General features: G+C 41.3%; 1 protein-coding gene across 1 annotated transcript; it reads right to left on the bottom strand.

Annotated features, from left to right (window-relative positions):
• Positions 1 to 946: 946 nt before the first annotated feature.
• LOC149300249 (DNA-dependent ATPase/E3 ubiquitin-protein ligase HLTF-like) lies at positions 947 to 23,078 on the bottom strand. The gene is made up of 24 exons (XM_089485259.1): positions 23,059 to 23,078; positions 22,089 to 22,302; positions 21,780 to 21,946; positions 21,093 to 21,226; positions 20,219 to 20,295; positions 19,055 to 19,129; positions 18,315 to 18,506; positions 17,794 to 17,886; positions 17,273 to 17,321; positions 16,892 to 16,976; positions 15,884 to 15,963; positions 15,511 to 15,603; positions 12,450 to 12,547; positions 12,008 to 12,151; positions 10,720 to 10,858; positions 10,408 to 10,543; positions 9,823 to 10,002; positions 8,709 to 8,833; positions 6,972 to 7,150; positions 4,756 to 4,875; positions 4,560 to 4,672; positions 2,286 to 2,466; positions 1,182 to 1,262; positions 947 to 1,099 (listed from the first exon to the last, which is right to left on the bottom strand). Exons 1-24 carry the CDS (start codon positions 23,076 to 23,078, stop codon positions 947 to 949), a joined length of 2,928 nt encoding a protein of 975 aa, XP_089341385.1.
• Between the last annotated feature and the right edge of the window lie 1,059 nt (positions 23,079 to 24,137).

Raw genomic sequence — 24,137 nt, 5'->3', positions numbered from 1 at the left:
AAAAAAAAAAAAAAAGCTTGTTCCTACCACGGTTGGACACACATCCACAACAAAGCGGCTTCAGTCCAAATGCAATTTTCCTCAACACAGGACACCTTAGATTTAGTATCAAGACAAGAATTTACACAGACTGTGTACCTATACCCAAGAATATTTCTCTATTAAATATCGTGGGCAATCAGAAGTGCTCTTGGGTCACTTTTATATTCCTGGATATTACTAGCTGCATGGAACATTCCTGCCTAGATACTAAATCTAAAGAGTGCTGGTGGCTTGAATTTGGATTTTGTTCCGTGGTGCTGTCTGACACCCATTTAGTCAGGGCAAATATTTATCTTGACTGAAGCTCAAGCTGGCATCTGTGCCTGCCCCAAAGCCTATGAATGTGATGGCTTTCCAACAGCAAGAACTCCGGTTGGGTTACAAATTCCTAAAGCTGCACATGTCCAGACTTCCTAAATCAGCAGATCTAATGCAGCATCTGGAGTCTGATCACCTGCTCAAATCTATTGATAACATCTGTGTCCAAGTCATGTCTAAACAGGTGATGTGGCTATTCTGGAGATGGAAGGTACCAGGTAGCCATTTGAGATATCAGACTAACTGAACAAGTTTTATATAATTTTTTGCTGTATTAGTTCTACATTCTGGCAGTTGGATGCATACCAGTTTATTCCTTTTAATTGTGCTTCTTGTAATTGATTCCTATTGAAAGTGTTCAGTCCTTCTGCAGCACCTTCAAATGTATACCCTTGGGGAAATGTAACTTTACTGTAACTACTAGAGGATCATTTTTACACCTGAAGTGGGAGCAAACTCCTTAAAATTAATTTTCAGTACCAGCTTAAGTTAATGTATATCTTGTGAAACCTAATGGATGAACTTTTATTTATATAAAAAAAAAAACCCCATGTACAATCACTTGGAAGAAAGTCCATGCTGATGTTTATAAATCCACAAGCGTTCTTATTTCTGCGATTCTCGCTTGTTTCGCTTCACGCGATGTGGGCTTGTTTGTTCCAAATGCCCCTGCGGCAAGCTCTCTCTTCTTGTCCTGAATTTTTAGCATATTTTCTTCTACAGAATCTTTTACCACAAACTGAAGGGAACAATATAAAATGAGAATTTATTATATGTAATTTATACACAATTGACTACATCACGCAGTATGAAGTAATTACCTTGGTGATGATAACTTCCTTGGTTTGTCCAAGTCTATGACACCGGTCAAAACATTGTTCTTCAGCAGCAGGATTCCATGCCTACAGATTGAGGGGTTTATTTTTTTTAACATTTTAAAATAGGGCACAGGTCTGTCAGTTGATAGGTTCATATGAAGACCCCCAAACTGCTGGTGCCAGCTATTTTAGTTAATGGGTGGTACAGAATATTTTGTAGCCTGTAAGGACCAAGCAGAACGTTTATATGGCAATCCTTAAAATTAAGTTTGAGGACCGATTAAGGTTTAACTCTTTACAAGTGGAAAAGCAGGCAGGTAAGATAAACTGAACGGTTCCCGTCTGCCATCAAAGCCCTCTTTCCCCAATGTAACAGTTTGGACAAAGCACTGCGTATATTGACACTATAATGTTTAATGTACCATCATATACCACTAGATTAGCAAATTAATTGGAATGTTTGACAGACTAGAAGTTACGACGCATCATACGGAGCTTCATATAAAAAAAAAAAAATTCTCCTGGACATGCGCTGTACTCCAGGATATGTAGCGTGGAGCCGGTTAGTCTTCCAGTTATTGTCAACACAGAGTGCTGTTCTCAAGTATTATAAGAAATGCTCCTAGCAATTGGATGCAACAATGCCATGTGTAGGCATTAAAAAAAAAAATCTCACTGCTGGAGCGCGTCATCTTCAAATCACCGTCACTCTACGATGCTGCATATATTGGGGTATACTGGTTGAACGGGGGAGTTGTAGGATCAAGTCCCTCGCTTTGGCATGTTTGTCCAGTGAAAAGGGCTGTGCTGGCTACGTAATTTAATTGGCGAGAAGCCTAATGGTGAAAAGGCTCGTGTGATTCAAAGCAGCACGGTCCGGCAAACAGCTAACCCCCCATCCATGTGAGGTGTGAGCTGCAGTGAGTGATGCTCAAGGGGAGCCAACGGCGAGCGAGCGCTCCCTTCTATTTGTGTAAAACTCCTGCTTTGGTTTTTGGTATAAGAAATGCGCTCCTGTACTATATAAAAATATATTTAATTGCTGTGAATATTTCGCCCCTTGAGCACAGCTGTCAGACACCACATGTGTCCGTTACAAATACTTACAGGATCCATTAAGAATAACCGAGAAGCCGCTGTCAAGTTTAGACCCACGCCTCCAGCTTTCAGCGATAGCAGCATAACGGTGGGAGACGCGCCATCACTGCTCTGGAAACACTGAATCGCTTCTATTCTTTTTTTCTGTGTCATCGAGCCATCCAGGCGTGTAAACATGAAGCCAGACTCTCTGCACAAAAATGAGGGCAGTATAAGATCTCCATGGCAACAGACACGGCATGTATGAACGGTCCTGACTTGGCACCCATCCTGTATTACGCTGCATAAAACTAGGTTACATAACTGCTGAAAGGGCACGCAGAGGGCTACACATGTCGTCTGTAACATTAAATATTGTGGCACTTCTAACCAACTGCTTAATATGAATCTAGAACAGTTTCACAACATCCTATATTAGCCGATGGCTGGTCGTTTACAACATTGTGTTGCAATGAAAGACTAATGAATGCAAGGTTATGCAGTTGGCGAACAAGGATCTCGAGTTCTACCCTGTAGAGTCTGAGATACAAGATCTAATCCGAAGTAGGCAGCGTCTGGCTTTATGCCTCACAGTAATGATTTCAAAATGCTTTCACTGACACATTACCTGCCCCTTGGTCTGACCCATGACCATCTTGATAAAGCAGTCATTCTATTTGTGATCTCTGTGACTTTAAAGGCACCCTATCAATGCATTAGATCTACACGTGTGTATTATCCGGGCACCATCTATACCTGTGTATTATCCAATAATACACTAGATGGTACCTGGGAGATACTCAAGTACCAAAGATACTACAACTACTAATTATTTTTTTTCCCCATTTATCAGAGATTGCCTCTTTGCACATAGAAAAGACGCATGTACTTTACTTGCAATGGCTGCCCCCGTCCTGTTGTACATGTAAATCTGTATGCAACCCATTAGAGCAGGGGTCCTCAAACTTTTTAAACAGGGGGCCAGTTCACGGTCCCTCAGACCGTTGGAGGGCCGGACTATAGTTAAAAAAAAAAAAAAAACTATGAACAAATACCTATGCACACTGCATATATCTTATTTTGAAGTGAAGAAACAAAACGGGAATAAATACAATATTTAAAATGAAGAACAAGTAAAGTTAAATCAACAAATATACCCTCCCCCCCTACCCACTATATATCCTCTCCCCCTTACCCACTATATGTCCTCTCCCCCCTTACCCACTATATGTCCTCTCCCCCCTTACCCACTATATATCCTCTCCCCCTTACCCACTATATGTCCTCTCCCCCCTTACCCACTATATATCCTCTCCCCCTTACCCACTATATGTCCTCTCCCCCCTTACCCACTATATGTCCTCTCCCCCCTTACCCACTATATGTCCTCTCCCCCCTTACCCACTATATGTCCTCTCCCCCCTTACCCACTATATGTCCTCTCCCCCCTTACCCACTATATATCCTCTCCCCCCTTACCCACTATATATCCTCTCCCCCCTTACCCACTATATATCCTCTCCCCCCTTACCCATTATATATCCCCCCCCCCTCACCTTGAAGTCCAGCGACGGGAGCACGATGCTTCTTTCTTCCTGCACCGCTCGCTGGTGCCCGCTGCTTCACTGCTGAGCGCCGTAATATGACATCATATTTCGGCGCCCAGCAGTGAAGCAGCGGGCACCAGCGAGCGGCTTTTAAAGGATGTCTACTTTTTTTTTGAAGCGGGGGAGAACGAGGGGCGCCGAGCGGTTGCTAGGCGCCCCTCTCTCTCCTCCGCATCAGTGTTTAAAAGCCGCTTGCTGGTGCCGGCTGTTTCACTGCTGAGCGCCGCAATATGCCGGCATATTGCGGCGCTCGGTTGCCATGGGTGCACGCATGGGACGTCAGTGACGTCGCTGCGTGCGCCTGCTCCCGGCGGTCCCCGCATTTTTAAAGTAAACGCGTGCCGCAGGGACTTCACAGAGGCATCCTTGCGTTCCGAAAGCATCTTTCGGAACACATGGATGTCCTGAGGCAAAAAACACCCAGCGGGCCGGGTAAATGCGCTCCGCGGGCCGCATGTGGCCTGCGGGCCGTAGTTTGAGGACCCCTGCATTAGAGGCATGCAGATTCCAGGACTAAACCCTGCCTATTAACCTCCCACACAAATCACATGCTAGTCATGCTAGAGCCCAAATAAATCCAGATATGGGGAAGGAGTGATATTTCTATTAAAAGAAAAGTAACAACAAAAAGCGACGCGACTACTGCTTTTAATTACACAAATCAGTTAAGATGACGTGTGACAATAGTTTATCTTACCGGAGAGCTGTTTCTATTGTCGTCAGGAAGTTGGTAAATTGTGAAACAATGATGCTTTTTATGCGGGGATCCTTGTTCCTTTGGTCTGTCAATGCAAGCATTAAAGCATTTATCTGAAAAGTAAGCAATTACATTATAAGACTGGGGGTACCAAAATCGTAAAAAATTCCTCTGTCTTTAATTCAGCAAAGCTTACTTTTGAACTTGATTTCCACTTTTGCTCCTTCTTCGGCGTAGATTCGGTGTCTTCTTCTGGGCATTCCACCAAATGTTCCCGGCGTATTTCTCCTCGGCACAGAGGGCACTTAGCGTTTGGCTGGAATATGGCAGCGCACAAATTATTTCACTGTAGTTTTACAGAAAAATGAAGTAAGTATTGGACAAATATATAATCTGTAACTTCAAAATCTGCAAACTGGAAGATGTATTACTAAAGCTACAGGAAGAAAAGTCCTTATTAATCGTAATCACCATGGGAACCACTATAGTTACATCACTGTAAGACTAAGAATTTTTGTATCTCAATTTAAAATCCCATACTAGCAAATTAATCATTTTGGATTTGACGTGCGTTTGGGGTTAATCATTTCATATGTACAGGCGATGCATTCATACGGCTGGAAATGCACCGCATGCATCTACAACCACATAACGCTGACTGTGGGATTGATATGCGGGCAACTGTCTTTGCTATGGATTGTAAGGAGCTGACCCTGACAAGCTTCTCCTCGTAAGAAGCGATGACCTATCCGCGTATAATGCATGATTCAATCACTGCAGCGACCTCCCAGAAAATAGTACTCATAACCATGCTTTATGCAGGAGCCGCCGAGCGCTTGTTGCAGGAGAAGCTCACCGGAGCGGCCGCTTCACAACACAGTGGCGAGTTTAAACTGCAAACTCCTGCCTAACGAATAAATCTATCACCACACTTGAGTATGGCCACAGAAAATCAACTCAACCCTGCATTGTGTAATAGGCGATTGTGCCCCATGTCTGTTGTATTGTGTAATAGGCGATTGTGCCCCATGTCTGTTGTATTGTGTAATAGGCGATTGTGCCCCATGTCTGTTGTATTGTGTAATAGGCGCTTGTGCCCCATGTCTGTTGTATTGTGTAATAGGCGCTTGTGCCCCATGCCTGTTGTATTGTGTAATAGGCGCTTGTGCCCCATGTCTGTTGTATTGTGTAATAGGCGCTTGTGCCCCATGTCTGTTGTATTGTGTAATAGGCGCTTGTGCCCCATGCCTGTTGTATTGTGTAATAGGCGATTGTGCCCCATGCCTGTTGTATTGTGTAATAGGCGATTGTGCCCCATGTCTGTTGTATTGTGTAATAGGCGATTGTGCCCCATGTCTGTTGTATTGTGTAATAGGCGATTGTGCCCCATGTCTGTTGTATTGTGTAATAGGCGATTGTGCCCCATGTCTGTTGTATTGTGTAATAGGCGATTGTGCCCCATGTCTGTTGTATTGTGTAATAGGCGATTGTGTCCCATGTCTGCTGTATTGTGTAATAGGCGATTGTGCCCCATGCCTGTTGTATTGTGTAATAGGCGGTTGTGCCCCATGTCTGTTGTATTGTGTAATAGGCGATTGTGCCACTGCCCTCTCATACAGCAACATTATGAAACATTGGTCTGCTTTGGTTTTCAGGCTGGTTTGCATTTGTTTATTTACTTTTGTAGTTAATAGAAATCTTACTTCTTTTCTCGGCAGGTTAATAAATGCAGTTTATAAAACGCGCCCATAACGCACATGTAACAAGCCCACTGAGCAGTCCAAATATTAAGGGTTTGTGGCAATACTTTTAGCACAGACGTGGGACTGCAGCTGCAATGCTTTCCTCCCTAAAAGCCCAGGCTGTGTTTTGTATATTTCTGTTAAACTAGTTGTGATGGCTGTTCAGCCCAAACGTTGTCATATGTCTGCAGTGTGTTGAAAAGGTTTTGCAACATCTCCATCGTCATTTGCATGCCATTCATTGTTTCGGCCGCTTCTTGCATCCCTAGAGATTGCCTATCTTCCCAATGTCTGGTAATTACCAACTTAATGACTAGTATCATATAACCCACAATCTTTAGTTAGTTTTGTGGTTGTCTCCTCAGGAATGGGGTTCAGTAATTCAAACTTATTGTTATATACCACAGGGGCCTGAATAACTTTCCCTAACAGGGAGAAAACACCTTTCCACAAGCCTCTTAGCTTTGGCCAAAACTACCAAATACGAAGACCCTTGATCTCCACGTTCCCTTCAGCATAGAGGGGACAGCAAATCATATCTTGGTCAGGAATAAGAAATCCCTTAAATAAACCCTTCCTCGCAAACACCTAAATGCCTTGGCGGTGGGTAAAATACCTCGATCCCGTTCTCTCCTGAAAGAGTACAAGTGGGATTGAACACGACACTGACCTGCTCGCTCTGTATGACCTGACATATGCACGGTTTGCAGAACACGTGTGCGCAGAGGGTTATAACGGGCATGCTCAGAGATTCCAAACAAATCGCACATTCTTCATCCGAGCCAGAACTCAGAACAATCTTCATCTTATTCACCAACTTCTCCCGTAACTCTTCTGGGGTGGCATTGCCTAAAAGTTTACAAAAAAAATAGGATATATACAATGTGACTTTATGCTTGGTAAAATCCAGCGAATCTTTGGAACGTCACAGTGAAGCTAGAATTATGCTTTTTTTTTTTTTTTGCTGTAAGGTAACATCCCTAGCAGTTTTGTATTTCTGCTGAATGGCGATAGCAGCTGTGTACCTTTTGTTGAACCCGGCGTTTACACATCACATTTAGTCAGCGTCCAGTTGACCGAGCTGATAACGACAAAACACAAAGTCTGGCAGCTCCGCCAAAGGACATTGTCGTTTTTGTTGTGATGGCAAACACCCCACCAGGACAAATACTGTTATGTGCAAGGGAAAAACTCCCCATTCTATTTAAATGGGGGTGCCAACGTATTTAAATAAATTCAAAGAGTAATTTGGTTTATTCAGGGCTCGACAAATCCCAGGCGCCAAGTCGACTCAGAATTTTGTCCTGGTGCCTAAGTGTTTGTCAGCCTGTTCTCACGGGGGCGCTGCTGCTGCTGTCTGCCCAGGAGTCTGGTCAGACAGCACAGCCACTCCGAGCCCGCCCCCGAGCCTGAGACCACTCCCACGGACTGATTCTGTAGGCTGAAACCGCGATTGCAGGAAAACCCGCAATCGTGTTTTCAGCTGCCACAGGCATCTTCAGGAAAGAGGATTGAGTGTTGATTGGGTCCCCACACAAGTGTGGGGACCTGACACAACACCCCCCTGCTACCTGATCGTTCCATGAGAGCGAAAGTGCAGCGTTAACCCCTTCAATGCCGTGATTGAAGCATTTTAGGGGTTAATTCCCATTTTGTAAGGGGCTCTGCTGCTGGTGGTCTGCCAGGCAGACCAGCAACAGCAAAAACGAGCCCCCACAAGCCCTTTGATGATTCCTGTAGGCATGGAAGCCTACAGCAGTCATCAGAGACTCCCCCCTGCAATGGGCTGGTCTATAGACCAGCAATTGCTTCCCAGCTGCCAGAGGCAGCTTCAGGAACAGGGGGAGAGGGTTCTTTGGTCTCCACAAGAGTGTGGACACCAGCCCCAACACCCCCCTGCTGCCTGATCGTTCCATGAGAGCGACAGTGCAGCGTTAACCCCTTCAATGCCACAATTGTGTATGACACATTCGTGGCATTGCAGGGGTTAACATTTGTCCCCACAAGCTTGTGGGGACTAAATATCAGTCAATGCTGTGTTCCAATGGAACATCAGCATTGAAAGCGTTAAAAAAATATATATATATATCAAAAATAATAATTCCAAAAAAAACCAGCACTGACTTGAAAGTCCAGGGTGCTTCCAGGTCAAATGCTGTGAGTTTAGTACGTGGGCTGATGATGATCAGATCACTCCTGACCAACTGTTAGTTTAAAAAAATCCTGGCTCCTAACTTTTTTAGCTGGCATCTAGATTCACAACAAATTTGTCAAGCCCTGGGTTTATTGGTCTTTGCCGTTAATACAACTATTAACAACTGAAGTGGGGAAATTGCACATGACCTCATCTGTATTTTTATTCATATGAATTTTGTACGTAAGCACCTGAATTTTTACAAACACTAACCTGTAGAAGTAATGGATGACAAGGTGTTTGAGACAAGATGAGGATGACAGCAAAGCTGTCTCAATCTGACCAACACAACGAGGACATCTGCATAGTGAGCAAGAACCGTTCCTTCATCGAAGTACCTAAAAGACACGCCGTGACAGTTCAGAACAGCAGCCTTCGATCCGCAACGGTCAACACACAATTAGGAATGGATGAAGAGATTCCATACACCCCACAAAAACTGAATTACCCAGATAAATGCTGTCTAAACTCATACTTATAAAAAAAAAAAACTAAAAAAAACAGAGCTACATAGAGATCAAAAGGAAGCAACCTCTTCTAAGCTATTCAATATGATGTACAACAGTATAACATGTCTTAAAGAGATAACGTTTAGTCATATTTTCTAATATAGGTCTAAACTAACTTAATACACAAAGGATATGCACAGGTTTTTTTGCAGTTGAACACAAAATAATGCAACTCTTTGGTTGTCAACTTAAATATTCACCAGCATTGCAAGGGCTACTTTTAAAACCCCCTATAAGTATAAAAAGGATGAGGTTTAAAGAAAAAATATTTATTGCTTTTTTTTTTTTTTTTTTTATATGTTTTTTTCTTCTTTCCTACGGTAATGTCAATGTACTCTATGGCCACTTGCTGGATACTTAACAAAAAATTCAGATTTAAACCACCATTTTTATTACGCTGCTTGCAAAAAACATCCCCAATAAAGATGAGGCGTGAAGCCCAGACAAATTCAATTTACATAATTGGTAAAATCTCTCTTCTTTGAACGATGTTGAGTGCAATAAAAGTGGTTAATTAAAGGTCAATTGACATTTGGAACAATAATCCTAGAAATCAATTAAGGACACCATGTTTACCAAATAAAGGGAAGGAAGAAGTGTTAGAAAATAAATCTTTGGAATCCTGGCACATATTGAAATTTTAAAACCAAAACTAACCCTACAAATTAGAAGTACACACGGAAAGGTGTTCTGTTAGCACTTGTGCACATTTTCTTGTCATAACTAATACGCATTTTCTATTAGAACTATAAAAAAAAAAGGTCATCCAAACCTCATTATTCGGCTCTACCGCAGTCGAAGACATATTTGTGCCTTACCTGCTAATGACGGCCTTGCCTTCGTTCTTTAGAGTCTCGTATATTTGCCTTTCTTCATCCGACAGTTGGATGTGCTGAACAAACACTTTCCGCTCTGGCAATTCCAGCACCGGCTTCCCTTTGATTTTTCCGGTTTTTGTTCTCCGCAGAGTGATGTTCTTAATGAGGGCTTGTAACCGGCTAGACAAAGAATAAAGGCCTATTTATAAACGCCATGCAGGCTGCACTTTGTATGAAGACAGCAGTGTGACAAGATGTTTGTACTGCCTGTATTTGGGGAATTATAGCATTTATCTTGTTCTTCACAAATACTCGGCATAAAAATATTCTCATTGCCTTGAACTTCAAATTGCAATTAGATCTTCTTCGTGACTCTTCAGGATGCTCATAGTGGGCTAAAACATTCAAAGAATATGTACAAACAAAACCCCCTTTTCACACATAAGAAAGGATTCTAAGTGGGCTATTATGAGGCTATAAAAACATTCAGTATAGCGTACAAGTTTATAAAGCCAACTCAGACCCAGCCAGCTAAAAATGATATTAAACTTTTTGTTTATAGGATTGTATTTCTCGTGTTCTTACCCAAGTCCTCCTCTGTCTCCCATGGTCACCGGTCTCTGAATCGTACGATGCCACCATTGTCGGTCAGTGAACGGCTTCAGTTTTAAGAAAGACAGGAGGGACCACAAATCCTTCAGTGAATTTTGGATTGGGGTACCTGCGTCGTCAAGATAACATAATGCAAGAATAAGCTGCGGACAAGTTACGCCGACGATACCCTTGTTTTGTCTCGATAAAGAATTCAAGAACATTTTAATTAACCCCTCGTTTCATACATTGATTTCCGTTATTTAACCGCTAGAATGAAACACAACAAAAACATGCAAGCCGTACCTGTCAGCACCCATCGTCTCTCAGCGTCTAAACCGAGGATTGCTTTCGTTTGCTGTGCATTTGGATTTCGGATGGTGTGCCCTTCGTCCAACACCACCCTTAGCCACCTCATTTTATGTAACGGGCTTTCACTTATGTTCTAGACCAGAAACAATACACTGAATTAGCTCATGGAATAAAGAAAAAAGTTAAAGGTCTTGCTTTTCAGCAAGAAAATGACAGTTGATATTAAGGATCCTGTGGTTTTTGTTTTTAACAAGCTGGTAACCCTCGTATAGAGGTTTATCTGACGTCAGCCATTGTCTCAACCGAGACTGGATGCCGACAGGTGATCTTCTCACTGCTCCCACTATTAATACGTATCACCTAAAGGCACCAAACAGCCAAAAGGTATAGTTAAAATGTAGATCAGACGGGGCATGGAGCCCGGTATCATTTTGTCCCCATGTTCCTGCAACAAGCTCCAGGGAAAACAACCACAAATCTGAACAATGACATAAGGACATTTTTCCCTTAGTACACTCTTCCTAGACAAGCTGTCGCCCTGCCGGTGAGGATGAAGGGCCAGGAAACTGTTCTGGAGGGGCATCTTATCGAGCCTACGCATCCATCCTAGTGACATTAACCCTCTGCAGGAGTAGTGAAAGACTGCCCACACGCGGATCTGTCTCCCAACAGACAATGCCAGCTAATAATGCCCCCTGATATAATAATTAATAGAGTGCAGCAACTCCCCTATAGTAGTCGTTGCCTTCTGGGTACAGCATCTCAAGCCGTCATATAGATCAAGAAAACAGGCATATAGACTTATTACCTGAATGAAAGGCACTACCCACGGTACTAAAACTTCACCATTATTGCTGAATTAAAAATATATCCCTTCCTGACACAGGACAAAAAAAAAAAAAATTCCTCAGCGACAGCTTTAACGAGAAATCAACACTAAGCTGTTTCCTCATTATTTTGGTGACATTGGAAAAATATCTTCTCCCAAAGTGACCCACTGAGTAGACATTCAATGAAAAGCCTGCGTACCCAACAGGGCAGGCTCATATTTATTGCGCGTGAGAAGAAAGCACTCCCGCTGATTATTTTAAAGTACATAAGTAGGCCTTTTTGTGAGCCTGTCTGGGACATTAAACTAAATAAACTCTAAAACATATAACAATGTATGATACTAAAATATACCTATAAAAGTTTGTTGAATGTAGAATAAAAGAGCAAAGGATTTGCTAAATAATAAAAGGTCTGCGAGCTCCCCGTTCATCCACCGGCACGCTTCACTTACGGCATAGTCGTGTGTCACAACCGTGTATGTCGTCAGAACAACGTCCTGCGAAGAAAGCACTCCGGGATCTTTGCTACGTTCAGGACCGTAATATACGTAGATGTTCAGACGCACGTCGGGTTTTACATGCTGCTCAAACTGGTCCTGTGTGATAGAATACAAAGAAGGATCATGCTGTGCAAACACGTGTAACATAACATATAACAAGTCCAAATGATAACAACCGCTGATGTGTGACTGACAATTCATGCCTTTCAGCCGTTACATTTCCCACTAATAATAACCAATACAGATTTTTGTGCGTTTTACCCACTGATTATACACACAAATGGCCTAAATTGGCAAAGTCTAGTGAAAAGCGCTGGGACTGGATTTTTTTGCCATTTCTAACTTGAACCTGCATGTAACATAAAAAAAAAACCGAGAAATCAAGCATACTTACAATCCAGTTACTCAGCACTGATAGCGGACATACAATGAGCGTTGTTCTTGGTCGCTTCCCAGATGTACTTTTTGAAAGGCATTTTGGGATAATGGTCCCTGCTGGGAAAGTTTGTTGGATTTAGTGAGTGGATAAAAACTGAACAAAACTCAAATCTTCATTTTAATAAATAAAACAAACAAACAAAAAAAAAACTATGCATCTGATGAATCAAATAACTAATCAGACAATCAAATCATTCTCAACACACTAACTTAACATGCGCACTAGTGCACATACGTGCAAAAATAACAACAAACAAAAAATCAACACTGGGTCACATCACATTTCTTGACCCTGCCGTGTTCCAGACATCAAGTGTTGGGCAGTCCAAGTCAGACCAGCCCTGTTTGAAGAATTTTAGACTGGCCTAAGAGCACAAGTGCTGCCCCGTGGGCACAGAGTTCTGTTTTGGGCAAATGCCCATACATCATTTAGCAAGGCAATGTCAAAAAATAATCAACATTTACGAGGTTAGGAGTTAAAAATAACACACAAAACATATTTTTAGCTTACCAAGAGGGTGGTAGATCAATGGAACAGCTTCCCATCAGAAGTGGTAGATGCTTATACAGCGATGCATGGCATAAACATTAAGCTATCCTGAATCTATGACAAGGCCAATTACATCAGGAAAAACAAACATACTAGATAGGTTGAAAGGTTCTTATCTTGTGTCAAATTCTGTGTGTCTACTAAACAGTTGTGCATTTTAAAAAGGAGGAATGAATTCAGCTATCGTGTGTGTTACGAGACCTGAACCGTACTATTAAACTCCTCTGTGACGGGAAACTCACAACAGCGGGGCGATCTTATCCTTATGTATCAGTCTGTCTCATCTTTGCTCATTTTTGTTGTGTTTTGAATATTGTTAATTTTAATGCTGTTAACCCCTTAAGGACCGGGCTCATTTTTCGTTTTGTACCCTGTGGGACCGAGGCTGTTTTGACACTTTTGTGGTGCTTGTGTTCAGCTGTAATTTTCTCCTCACCCATTTAGTGTACCCACATAAGTTATATATTGTTTTTTTCAGGACAAGATGGGCTTTCTTCAGATACCATTATTTTGATCGTATCATCTTATTTACTATAAAAAAAATTAAAAAAACATGGTGAAAAATTGAAAAAAAACACATTTTATGACTTTTATTTGAAAAATCTTTTACTCACCTAAAAAAGCAAGTAAAAAAACTAGCTAAATAGATTCTACTACTTGTCCTGAGTTTAGAAATACCCAATGTTTTTATGTTTTTTTGCTGTTTTTTGTAAGTTATAGGGCAATAAGTACAAGCAGCGTTTTATGATTTCCAAATCTTTTTTAACAAATCTGCTCAGTCTGCCTCCATCTCCTCTTTGGAACATCTTTGAAGCCGGTTAACTCAATTTAACCCCCTCAAACCATATATTTTTGAAAACTAGACACCCCAGGGTATTCCAAATGCTGTTATTTTAACCCTTTCCATGCACCAATTATACAACTACACTTTGTCAAACTTTGTAATAGTAAATTTTTTTATTTTTTTTTTCCACACAAATTGTATTTTAGTTATAGATATACAGGTTCTGGTATATGTCACTGTCAAACAACACCCCAATGTGTGTTCAGGAACATCTCCTGAGTACAGCGATACCCCACATGCATGGGTTTGTCAGATTGTTTGGCTGGTAAAAGGCTACTTTTGGGGCATGCGTAATTCAGGTGGTCATTTGGTCATTGTGCCTCCCTCTCCTCTTTGGAATATCTTTGAAGCCGGTTAACTCAATTTAACCCATTCAAACCATATATTTTTGAAAACTAGACACCCCAGGGTATTCCAAATGCTGTTATTTTAACCCTTTCCATGCACCAATTATAGAACTACACTTTGTCAAACTTTGTAATAGTAATTTTTTTATTTTTTTTTTCACACAAATTGTACTTTAGGTATAGATATACAGGTTCTGGTATATGCCACTGTCAAACACCCCCCCAATGTGTGTTCAGGAACATCTCCTGAGTGCAGTGATACCCGACATGCATGAGTTTGTCGGGTTGTTTCAGATTTAAAATGCCACATTTGGGAAGTGCGCTTTTTTTCTCCATTTTGGTCAGTCTGTACCTATGCCCTATCTTTGAGCTCAGCCACTCCAATTTACCCCATCAGCCATTTTTTTATATATTAGACACCCCTTGGGTATTTGAAGTGCTTTTATTTTAACTCTTTGTTGAGATTTTTGAGAAATTTTAGCACTTGCTCAAAATAATAAACTTTATTTTTTAATTTAATTTTATTTTTTTAATACTTTTTTTATATTTTTTTTTTACACATTTTGCTGGTACTGGATGGTTCATCTAGTGACATCACTGCATAATTATTTTTAAATGTTAGCACATTTTTTTTTATTTTTTTTTTCCATATTTTTTTTTTTTTTGAATATTTTACTAATCACATAGTGATTAGAAAGCTGGGCTCCATTGACTTGCATGGTTGAATGCAGTACCTGTATTCAACCAGCAAGTGGAGCCAGTTCTCTAGAGGGTCTGGAGACCCTCTAGCGAACTTTTTCGTCTCTATTGTTTTATTTCCCGGGCCGCCGCCATCTTGCTTGATGGCGAAGATCACCGGCAGCGGCGGCTGTGACCGCTCTCCGGAGCGGTCACAGCCCACCTAGAGGTAAGTGTTTGGTGTCGCTGGATGCCTCCTGATCGAGGCATTCCAGCGACACCATTTAAGTTTAGGAGGCGATCGTTGATCGCCTCCTAAACGCTTTTAAAACGGGAGGGGCCAGACATGGCCCCCGATGCCGATCTCGGCCTTGCTGAATGCCTCGACATCGAGGCATTGCAGCAAGGCCGTTTAAGCGAAGAAAGTGATCCTTGATCACTTTCTAAGCTTATTTAATTTTTTGACGGTTCAGGACCGTCAAAGGTCATTTAGTGACCTTCTTGTTATGACGGTCCTGAACCGGCAAAGGTCGCGAAGGGGTTAATGTTGTGTTCTCCCCGTGTAATAATAACAACAACAATAATAATATAATCATACCTTTAGCCTTGGCTTTCTTCTTTGCTGTAAAACATTGCCCAGACAGAGCCATAGCAAACTGCTCATCATCTTGAAGACTGCAAGCTTTGGAAACTAAACATAAACAAGCAAACCAGAACACTAAGAACTCAACCAAAAGTAAAAAAAAAACACGTTATATTATTTTTAAATATACACATGGCAGAACTTTACATGATCCGACAAGTGTGACTTTTTTTTTTTTCTCCTTTAATGTGCATTTCATCCGTCTATTTTACACAAAGCTCACCGAGTTTTGACGATACGGAGTAATCCAACATATGTCTGGGTAGTAAAACGACATATGGCGAACATGTGATATCCTGCATTACAGGGTTTTGTTTTTGCGACGTACCTTTAATTTTTGGAGGAATCCAGTCCTCTAATTCTTCAGAGTCACTGCTGAGAGTATATTTGGCTTTCCTGGTTTGTCGTCTGGGAAATAAAACAAGCAAAGTCATGTAGCAGAGAAGGCAAATCACCACCTCAAAATAAATAAATAAATAAAATGAACATGACAATGTAATCTCCAAAAAAATAATGCTAGTATACTATGGAGGAAGGCTGTTTGGACACCCCCTGCTGATATTTTTAAACCCTTTCGTTTATTACATCATGATTGCTTTTCCGTGTTTAGTGGACCATACAATTTACATGAACATGGGCCGATTTTAACCCAGTCATGTCTAAAAAGAATGATATATGATGGCATATGGGATAGGATGCACAGTTCTTATCACCCGAATCACGTTAAGCGGCTAAGTAGCAGGGTTAAGATCCAAACCCCCCCCTCCCCGCAGCGCTGCAGGGGACCTGGATCCTTCACTCCAGCAGCCGGTGGCTGTCTGCGCAATGCACGTAGACAACCTACGCTGCCGACACTTCCACTGGGGCTTCTATGGTGGAGCACCGGCATGACATAACCTCCACCATAAAAGCCCCGGCAGAAGTGCTGGCACCAGAGGTTGTCTACGTGCATCGCGCAGGCAGCCAGTCGGCGGGGGGGGGGGGCAAATCTAGGGAGTAGGCAAAGTGGCATATCAGGGGGCATTTTTTCTTTAATAATATTTTTTTTTTTAAATAGCACATAACGGTATGTATATATTACTTGAGTGGTAAACCTAAATGAAAGAGAGGGAAATGGTGCTTAAAAAAGATAGCAAAGATGCTAAAAAAAAGAACCATGGTCCTTAAGGGGTTGATCTGATACAAATAAGAAAAGCATTTGGTAGGGGTTGACACGAACAGGAGCTAGGTGTTCTGGGTAAAATCTAATGAACCCAAGCAAAAGATAACATAACAGACAGTTTAAAAATGAGAAAGTGGGGGAAACATTTAGAAAAGTAAACGAGTTATGCTGTACCTTTGTGGGCGACTACTCGAGTTATCAGGTGGGCAAGTATTACTTTTGCTGCTTGAAGGATTTCCTCTTTTTTCTTTATTCTTTACTGCGTTCATAAACAACAAATCAGGGGTTGTGCCAAGGATTGATTAAGCTCAACCCTTAATACCCAGAAGGCGAAACCCTCCTATAAAGAATTAATCTACCTTTTAAATGAATCCTATTAAAGGAAAGTGAAATACAACATGCTAATAGTCCAATGCTTCCTAAAACACATTAGAACATACGAAGATCACCATACAGACTTGCGGTGCAGGTTAATCGCATTTGCAAAGGCTCTCTTGAAACAGAAAATCAGTACTCTTGAGAAGTGAGAAACTAAAAACAACGTAACGTACTTACCCCTTTGCTTTTTTTCTGATGTCAATAGATTTTCCTCATACTTCTTATTCTGCGAAACAGCATGAGAATCATTATATCTGTTCTGGATACTGAGGTGAACTGTCATGAAAGGCATATTATTGCAGTATTATGTATTAAACGGCTGCTAATGGTAGAATCACTTTTCTGTTATTTATTTCTCCAGCCAAAAAAAAAAAAAAAAAAAAAAAAGATAATAAATAATAAGAAGATGCACAATAATTTCTGCCACATAAAAAAAAGGAGTTAAAAACTATGGTTCATGGTTCATTTCTGCTAACATTTTGTACACCATAAGCAGAGTATAATGGGTCTCTTAGCACATGCTGATTAGAAATAAGAATTGCATGAGAAAATATAATCATGTGAAAAAAATCCTTCTAGACTCCAAAAGAATTTCTTCTCCAGGATAAATGTTACCTCTACCCAATTTACTTTCTGCAGTGATTTAATTTAATTATTCAGAAAAAAGCCAGCTGGCAAATACGACACACAAAACATACCAGATCTGAGTCGGTTTGAGTCTTTACTACTGGAAATGGTTGACCATCATGAAAGTTTGTAAGAATTAAAGCGATGACTGAAAGGGTTTTACCCTACAACAACAAAACCATGAATGAATGCATCAATAAAATAAACAGGCTTTATACAGATCAAATAAACCTAGCTCAAGTTGGGTGCACTAATATATATATATATATATATATACACATACACACACACACATACTGTATTTAACGACATATTCTCCTACAGGAACTTCTTCGTTTCTGACAGTAACAAGGATGATACAGTCTATTAACCCAATTTACGCTTACAAACAAATTATTGAAGTCATTCTATAATTCAGCTGCTGAATGGGCCAGATTGTGGAACCTGCTATTACCTCCTGGGTTGATAATGTGCATAAACATTTTTAGATAATATAAGCATCTGCCAGTACAAATCTCAGTAATCAATAAGTTACTCAACCCACTTGCCACGCAAATAAATCTTCAGTATAATTCTATATAAATATACATACTAGACCCATGTCATCTGCCAGGATCCCTCCTTTGATGGTTTCAGGCTTTTCTTTTTCTGCAAAATTAGTGAGTGTGTTGTAATACAGATTACTTCTTTGTTCCCAAAACGGTGGCAATTCATCGCTGTTCTCGCGGGAAACCATCCAAGCTAAAGCTTGCCTTTGGTGAGGAAGCAAGTTTGTTTGTACGGCCTACAGAAAATGATGATGAGAAATCAATGTATGTTAAATGTGCAACAATGTTAAATATTTCCACTGCCCCCTATTATAAAACAGCGCTACGGACGTACTTATAATGAACATTACGTGATACACATATCTGGTTCAGCAGACTGAGGGATACCATCAGAGTTGTATGGTTTTTATTGTTTTTAATTCTGGGTACTTTAAGTTTCATTTCAGAGGGAAGTTTAAAATTTTCAAGACATATTCTCATCAGCAACTAGAATTTGAATTTGTTCTTCTGACTGATAAATCTACGAATCCAATCCAAATTCAGCTTTGACTTCAAAAAGTATAGCTCACATTCTTCTCCCCGATCTGCATTTCACGCACGCTCTTAAATCCTGGATCGCTTGCAGAGCAGAACAAGTAGACCCCAATACAAGCATCTCACATTGTTCCTTCTGATAGAAAATATGTATACTAACGCAATGCCGACGTACAGTATTCACTCCGGCAGCTTCACTGGGAATGCATTGTCAGCTATTTGTTTTTCTGAGCTTATCACTAGACATTACCTCAGAGGGGTCCAACTCGCGGGTTTTGTCATCTTCCTTCAGGTCTTCAAATAGTTTGTCAAACTCTGTCTTTAACTGAAACAAATCAGCAAATACATGAACACTTTTGTTTAGTTAAGTGAAAATGAAAAACATCTTATCCCACACGCATGGTTTAAGCAAAAAGTGGCATATAATAAGCAAAGATTTAATCCCCCATATCATTATATTTTAACATAATGCTGTAAAGGGATTTTCCTTCTCTATTAGTTATCGCGGTTTAGATTACGACATTCAACCCTCGTAGGTTGCATTTTGTTGACAGGGCCTTGCGCATTTCTTGTTCTCGCACACAACGTGATACAAGATTACCTGACAAGTGGGCCGACATGAAACACCCACGACTTACCTACAGCACAACATTACCATTACCAATATCTACAACAAAAAGCATGCGGGAAAATATATACTTATGGGTGATATAAGAAATATAGAAGAATCACCTGACAACACTGCGGCTCTCGTCTGACCCAGCTACAGTCAATGTTAACGCCAACATATTTTGGTTTTATAAAAGAATCAAGACAATAATGAAATGGTCATGTAAAAAAAGGCTATTCAGTGTTCTTGTATCCTGTTGTGTATTTGAACCACTCTGCAAGGCTGATAACCACAAGGCCTCCACTCTGTGTGGCCAAGCATGGATGTGCGTTTAGAGTGGAAACACGTCAGTCTCTGCTGACACGCGGATCCTACTCAGATGTCACCAAAACAGGAATCAGCGACGCAAAGTCAGATTGTTTCATTGTTTTCTCACATAAAAGGTTGGGTGCATCTGGACCTTTCACCCTTTTAGTGCAAACCATGCACAGTTACCAAAGTGGTCCCCACATACTAACCATGTCTCTTGCACATGGGGCATGTTAAGGTCCCCTCGCCACTATTGCTTCTAGAAAATTATTTTCTGTGGTGTAGAGGGGCTGCTGATCGGCTCGCAAAACCTAGCCTGCCTTCCCATGGGAAAAACGGTTAGAGAAATAATACATAAATATTAAGGCTTTTGCTGTTCAGATGTTTTACTAGAAGTGAGTGAATCTTTAGGTTGCCCTAGCAAAAAAAAAAAATACAAAAAAAAAAAAAAAAAAGCAAAAACATTTTTTCTGGTAAAGTAATTACAGAACAAACCTGTTCAGTAGTCATTTGCACAGCTGGTAGAATAGGACCACTGTAACCCTGTCCTGATCCAGAGCTGAACTGTGAACCTTTGAAAAGTAAATTTAACAAAAAAATAAAAAAAAAAAGACAGATAATAGATGCGATACTCATAAATCAGTAACATATTTTTAATGTAGGTTTATCTAACTCAGGCTAGGATTTTTAGGTAACCCAGTCCAAATACAGGCCGTTCCATTCAAATTGGTCACGTAAGGACAGACAGTAATTATGTCTTCTATTGTCTATTTGCTTCATGAAACCAAGTTGCAGAACACAGCATATTGATGCCTATCACTGGTGTAGCGCAATGTTGTTTTTATCTTCCAGAAAGAAAGAAATTACGCACACTCACTTACACGCATACACCCACTTATGTCATACAGCTTGGCAGACACCATTTATTTTGGCCAGAAATGTCACGAAATTACATCATACGCCAGCACTCAGTATCAATAGCAGGGAGGTCTGCATGTACATTTATTTTTGGGCCGATTAAGAAAACTAACCAGGCTGCCGTCAACCAGGCCATGTGCTACAACAGAGGCCTTGGCGCGCCCATTGGTTCACCTTAACTGCTTTAGGGTGTTCTATGAGTCTGAAGCACACAACGGGAACATTGTTTAATCGGTTTGTATTCTGAGATGAACTTTAAATTTACTCCAAGGACATAAATGTAAGAAATAAGCATATGCCATGAAATCATCTGTAATTGCTAATAATATGTCCACTTGACTTTTAAATAAGGAGTAGATTAAGGTATTGATCTATGTTCAAACGAGTTTGGCTTAGAAGCCCCCTTTTAACAGTACATGTTCAAAAAACAAAAAAGACAAACAGTACTCACCGGCAGGAAGGGGTCCGAGTTTGAATCCATGTTTTTTCATCCGGTCTAAAACCGCCTGCTTGTTTTCTGGTCTTCCCCAAAAGCTCAGATTTACCGGCATAGTGAAAGCATTGTTTGCCCCATATGGCACTACCCTGTCAATACAGTAAATACATTCAATATTTCCCAACTTCCATCATTCAGGAATAATGAAAAAGTGTAGGAAGCCAAAGATGAATTAAGGAGTAATAACACAAGGCTCGAGAAACCTCAGAAGCCTCCAGACATAGCTCACAAAAATGCCACTCCAAACTCGGGTTATGAAATCCGAAAGCTAAGGATCCCAGTTCCCGACCAGTGACAATATACTCTGGTGCAGCACACGGCGTTCCCACTCAGAGTATATTGTCACTGGTCGGGAACTGGGATGCTTAGCTTTCGGATTTCCGTGGTGAACGGAGCCAGTCTCTGACAGGACATACAGAGGCTGCGTCCATGTGTGCTGTGGAAGGCCCGGTAGGAAAAACAGCGATAAGGCACAGTATACACCATCCAACGTAAGTCTACTGAATGCCTTTGCAGAACTACTGTACAAAACTTACTTTCCTACAAGGCACATATGCTTAGTTCCTCTTTAATAAAAGGGTATTTTATTGGCTCATTTAACCCTTCATATGTACGGTAGTCTTCCTCAAACTTATCGCTTACCCTTCAATCCTCGCCAGCTTACGATCCATGACATAGGCCAAAGCTGCAGCCAATTCTTTCTTAATGTGACCAACCTGGTCACCGTTGATATTATTGACTTTCACTGCATGTCGATCGTACTGGTTGCTGGGCTCCCTTTGAAGAGCAACCATTTCATTATTGCTGACCTTAAACAACGAAAAGAGATATATTATAGCAGCCATCTGTTTCAAGCCCACCGAGGTATTTAAAAGTCATAATATATTTAGATTGGATCTCTGTCCATTTGCCACATAGATTCTTCCGATGACATATTTTTACTCTGCGTACCGTTCCCGTGTAATACCGCAAACCAACAACATTGCCTCTCAATGATCCAAACAGCACCGAAGAATCAAGATCTTCTTCCGCTGACGTTGAATCATCGGCAGAAAGTTGGTCGTCCAGCTCAAAGTTGAAAAATAAGTTACTCGGAGAAGAAAATGGCGAAGAGTTCCCAGTTCTTCCAAACTGAGCCGACTGTAAAAATTTCCAAGCGGATCCCCTGCAGGAGTAAGGAATAAGAGTAGAATTTTAACTGAAAGGATCAGAAGCTTCTCATCAGAAGTGGTAGAGGCTGATAGAGTGAGGGAAATTCATGTTTAATCCACAATCTAAGACAAGATCACGGACTGGTTAAGGTCAGAGTCTTTACAGGAAGAAAAATGGGCAGACAAGGTGGGCCGAACGGCTTAAATCTGCCGCCACATTCTATCTATCAAGTACCGTAATAAGATACGTTCCCTTAGGACTTTATACTTCTATTACTTCATTTATAACATTCAATTTCTTTTTTAACACCAAGTTGCCATCAGACAGCGATCCGCCGTGGAAGCCATAAGCGTGATCTACATATTTATGACACAAAGGGGTTTATTCACTAGACTGTAGTTGCAACTCCCTCGCTTACCTATTCATTATGAAGGGACAATATTAGCTGGTTTCTCCAGGAAGAATTGCTGAGCTGGCCATGTATAATGTGATGTCTAGGAAGCCTGAAGAAATCTCACTGGTTTAATTATACATTATGCAGGGCCAGTCAAGTGCTCCCTCAGCAGAAGCTCATTGTGCTTAGCTCTCCACAACACATAATGAAGTCAAAGAGCTAAATTCAAAATTCTCCTGTCAGCTCTCCATTTAGTGAATAGATCCTTAAGTACGCCTTGGTGATGCTTCCTCACAGCGTATTATAATCCAGCAGGGAAATATAACGGGGGAGGGGCAGCGATAATACCCAGCGCGCGCTGATAATGGCCTTTACCTCATAAACATCCGTGACATCTTGGTTTAGGGTTAAGGTGTAAGAAGGAGACTGGTGTTACACCGCCAATGGTACGAGGCCCTTCATCAGCATGCGCAGAAACCCAGGTACACCGCAAGGAGCTGACGCAAACTCGCCCAGTCCGCGCTACTCCGACACGCAGTCGCCCGCGGTTTCAAAACGATAACCACAGCCAGGACTATGCAGCCAATCACAGAGCGCCTCCGTGGCGCCAACCAATCAGAAAAACACAACAGTGACCGCTACCACGGGGTAATGTATATGCAGACTGTGGAATGATAACAAGTAACACAGCAATGACTGCACGTTAAGGTCAGTGCATTTACTGTTGTTTGTCACACTCGGCTATAAAGGATTTAGAACATCGCGCAACGTCCTGTAATCATATAGAAACGCTTTACTGTGGTGTTACTCTACTGTAGGGTTTGCTGGACTACAATTCCCGTGAGCCTTCCCGCTAGGAATCATGGGACTTGTAGTCTCACCGTGGCTGCAGGCAGCGCGATAGCTGGATAGGGTTAACCATTTCAGCCCATTCTCCACCCCCCCGCTATTCACGTGATGCGTTAATGAGAGTCACATGCTGGTGAGAGAAGTGAGGGCGTGGCCTAGGTTCTCTCAGTCGGACTCGGTACTACGGAGATTGCGTACGGGGACCTGGGGTATGTTTTACGCAGTAATAGATGTGTTTGGGCGGTGGGCATGGAACCCGGTGGACTGTATACTTCATAGGCTGTTACCGGTCAAAATGACAGCAGTAAGGTAGCTTTAATGATATATATATATATATATATATATATATATATATGCTGCGGATCATTAGACTAGCTCTTCTCTCTAATTCTAAGAATTGTATGTTAATATTGGCGCCTAATACTCTTTCCTGTGTGTTTTTTTAGATATACAGAAGGTATTTCTTCATGGTATATTTGCATACATGGGCAGTACTGCGTGTTGGTGTAGAGCGCGGTTCCTGTGTTGCCTGCACCTGGCTGCCCTGCCCGTGATGTGGAGTTGACGCGCCGTCTCATATCTTCTGACCCCGTGTGACCTGCGCG

This window comes from Sceloporus occidentalis, unplaced genomic scaffold, assembly GCF_023333645.1.
Source record: "Sceloporus occidentalis isolate IW3139 unplaced genomic scaffold, rSceOcc1.0.p SCAF_25, whole genome shotgun sequence".
In the NCBI taxonomy this organism is placed as follows: domain Eukaryota; kingdom Metazoa; phylum Chordata; class Lepidosauria; order Squamata; family Phrynosomatidae; genus Sceloporus; species Sceloporus occidentalis.
Note: the sequence above shows the minus strand (reverse complement) of the source record. Positions and strands in the feature narration are given on the sequence as shown.

Excerpts from the sequence above, each read along its gene's own strand:
- LOC149300249 (XM_089485259.1), bottom strand. The coding sequence starts at position 23,078 with ATGTCACGGATGTTTATGAG. Across the intron at positions 10,544-10,719 it reads GAGACGATGGGTGCTGACAG|GTACCCCAATCCAAAATTCA; the intron begins GTACGGCTTGCA and ends TTGACGACGCAG. Across the intron at positions 7,151-8,708 it reads GTCATCCATTACTTCTACAG|GCAATGCCACCCCAGAAGAG; the intron begins GTTAGTGTTTGT and ends GTAAACTTTTAG.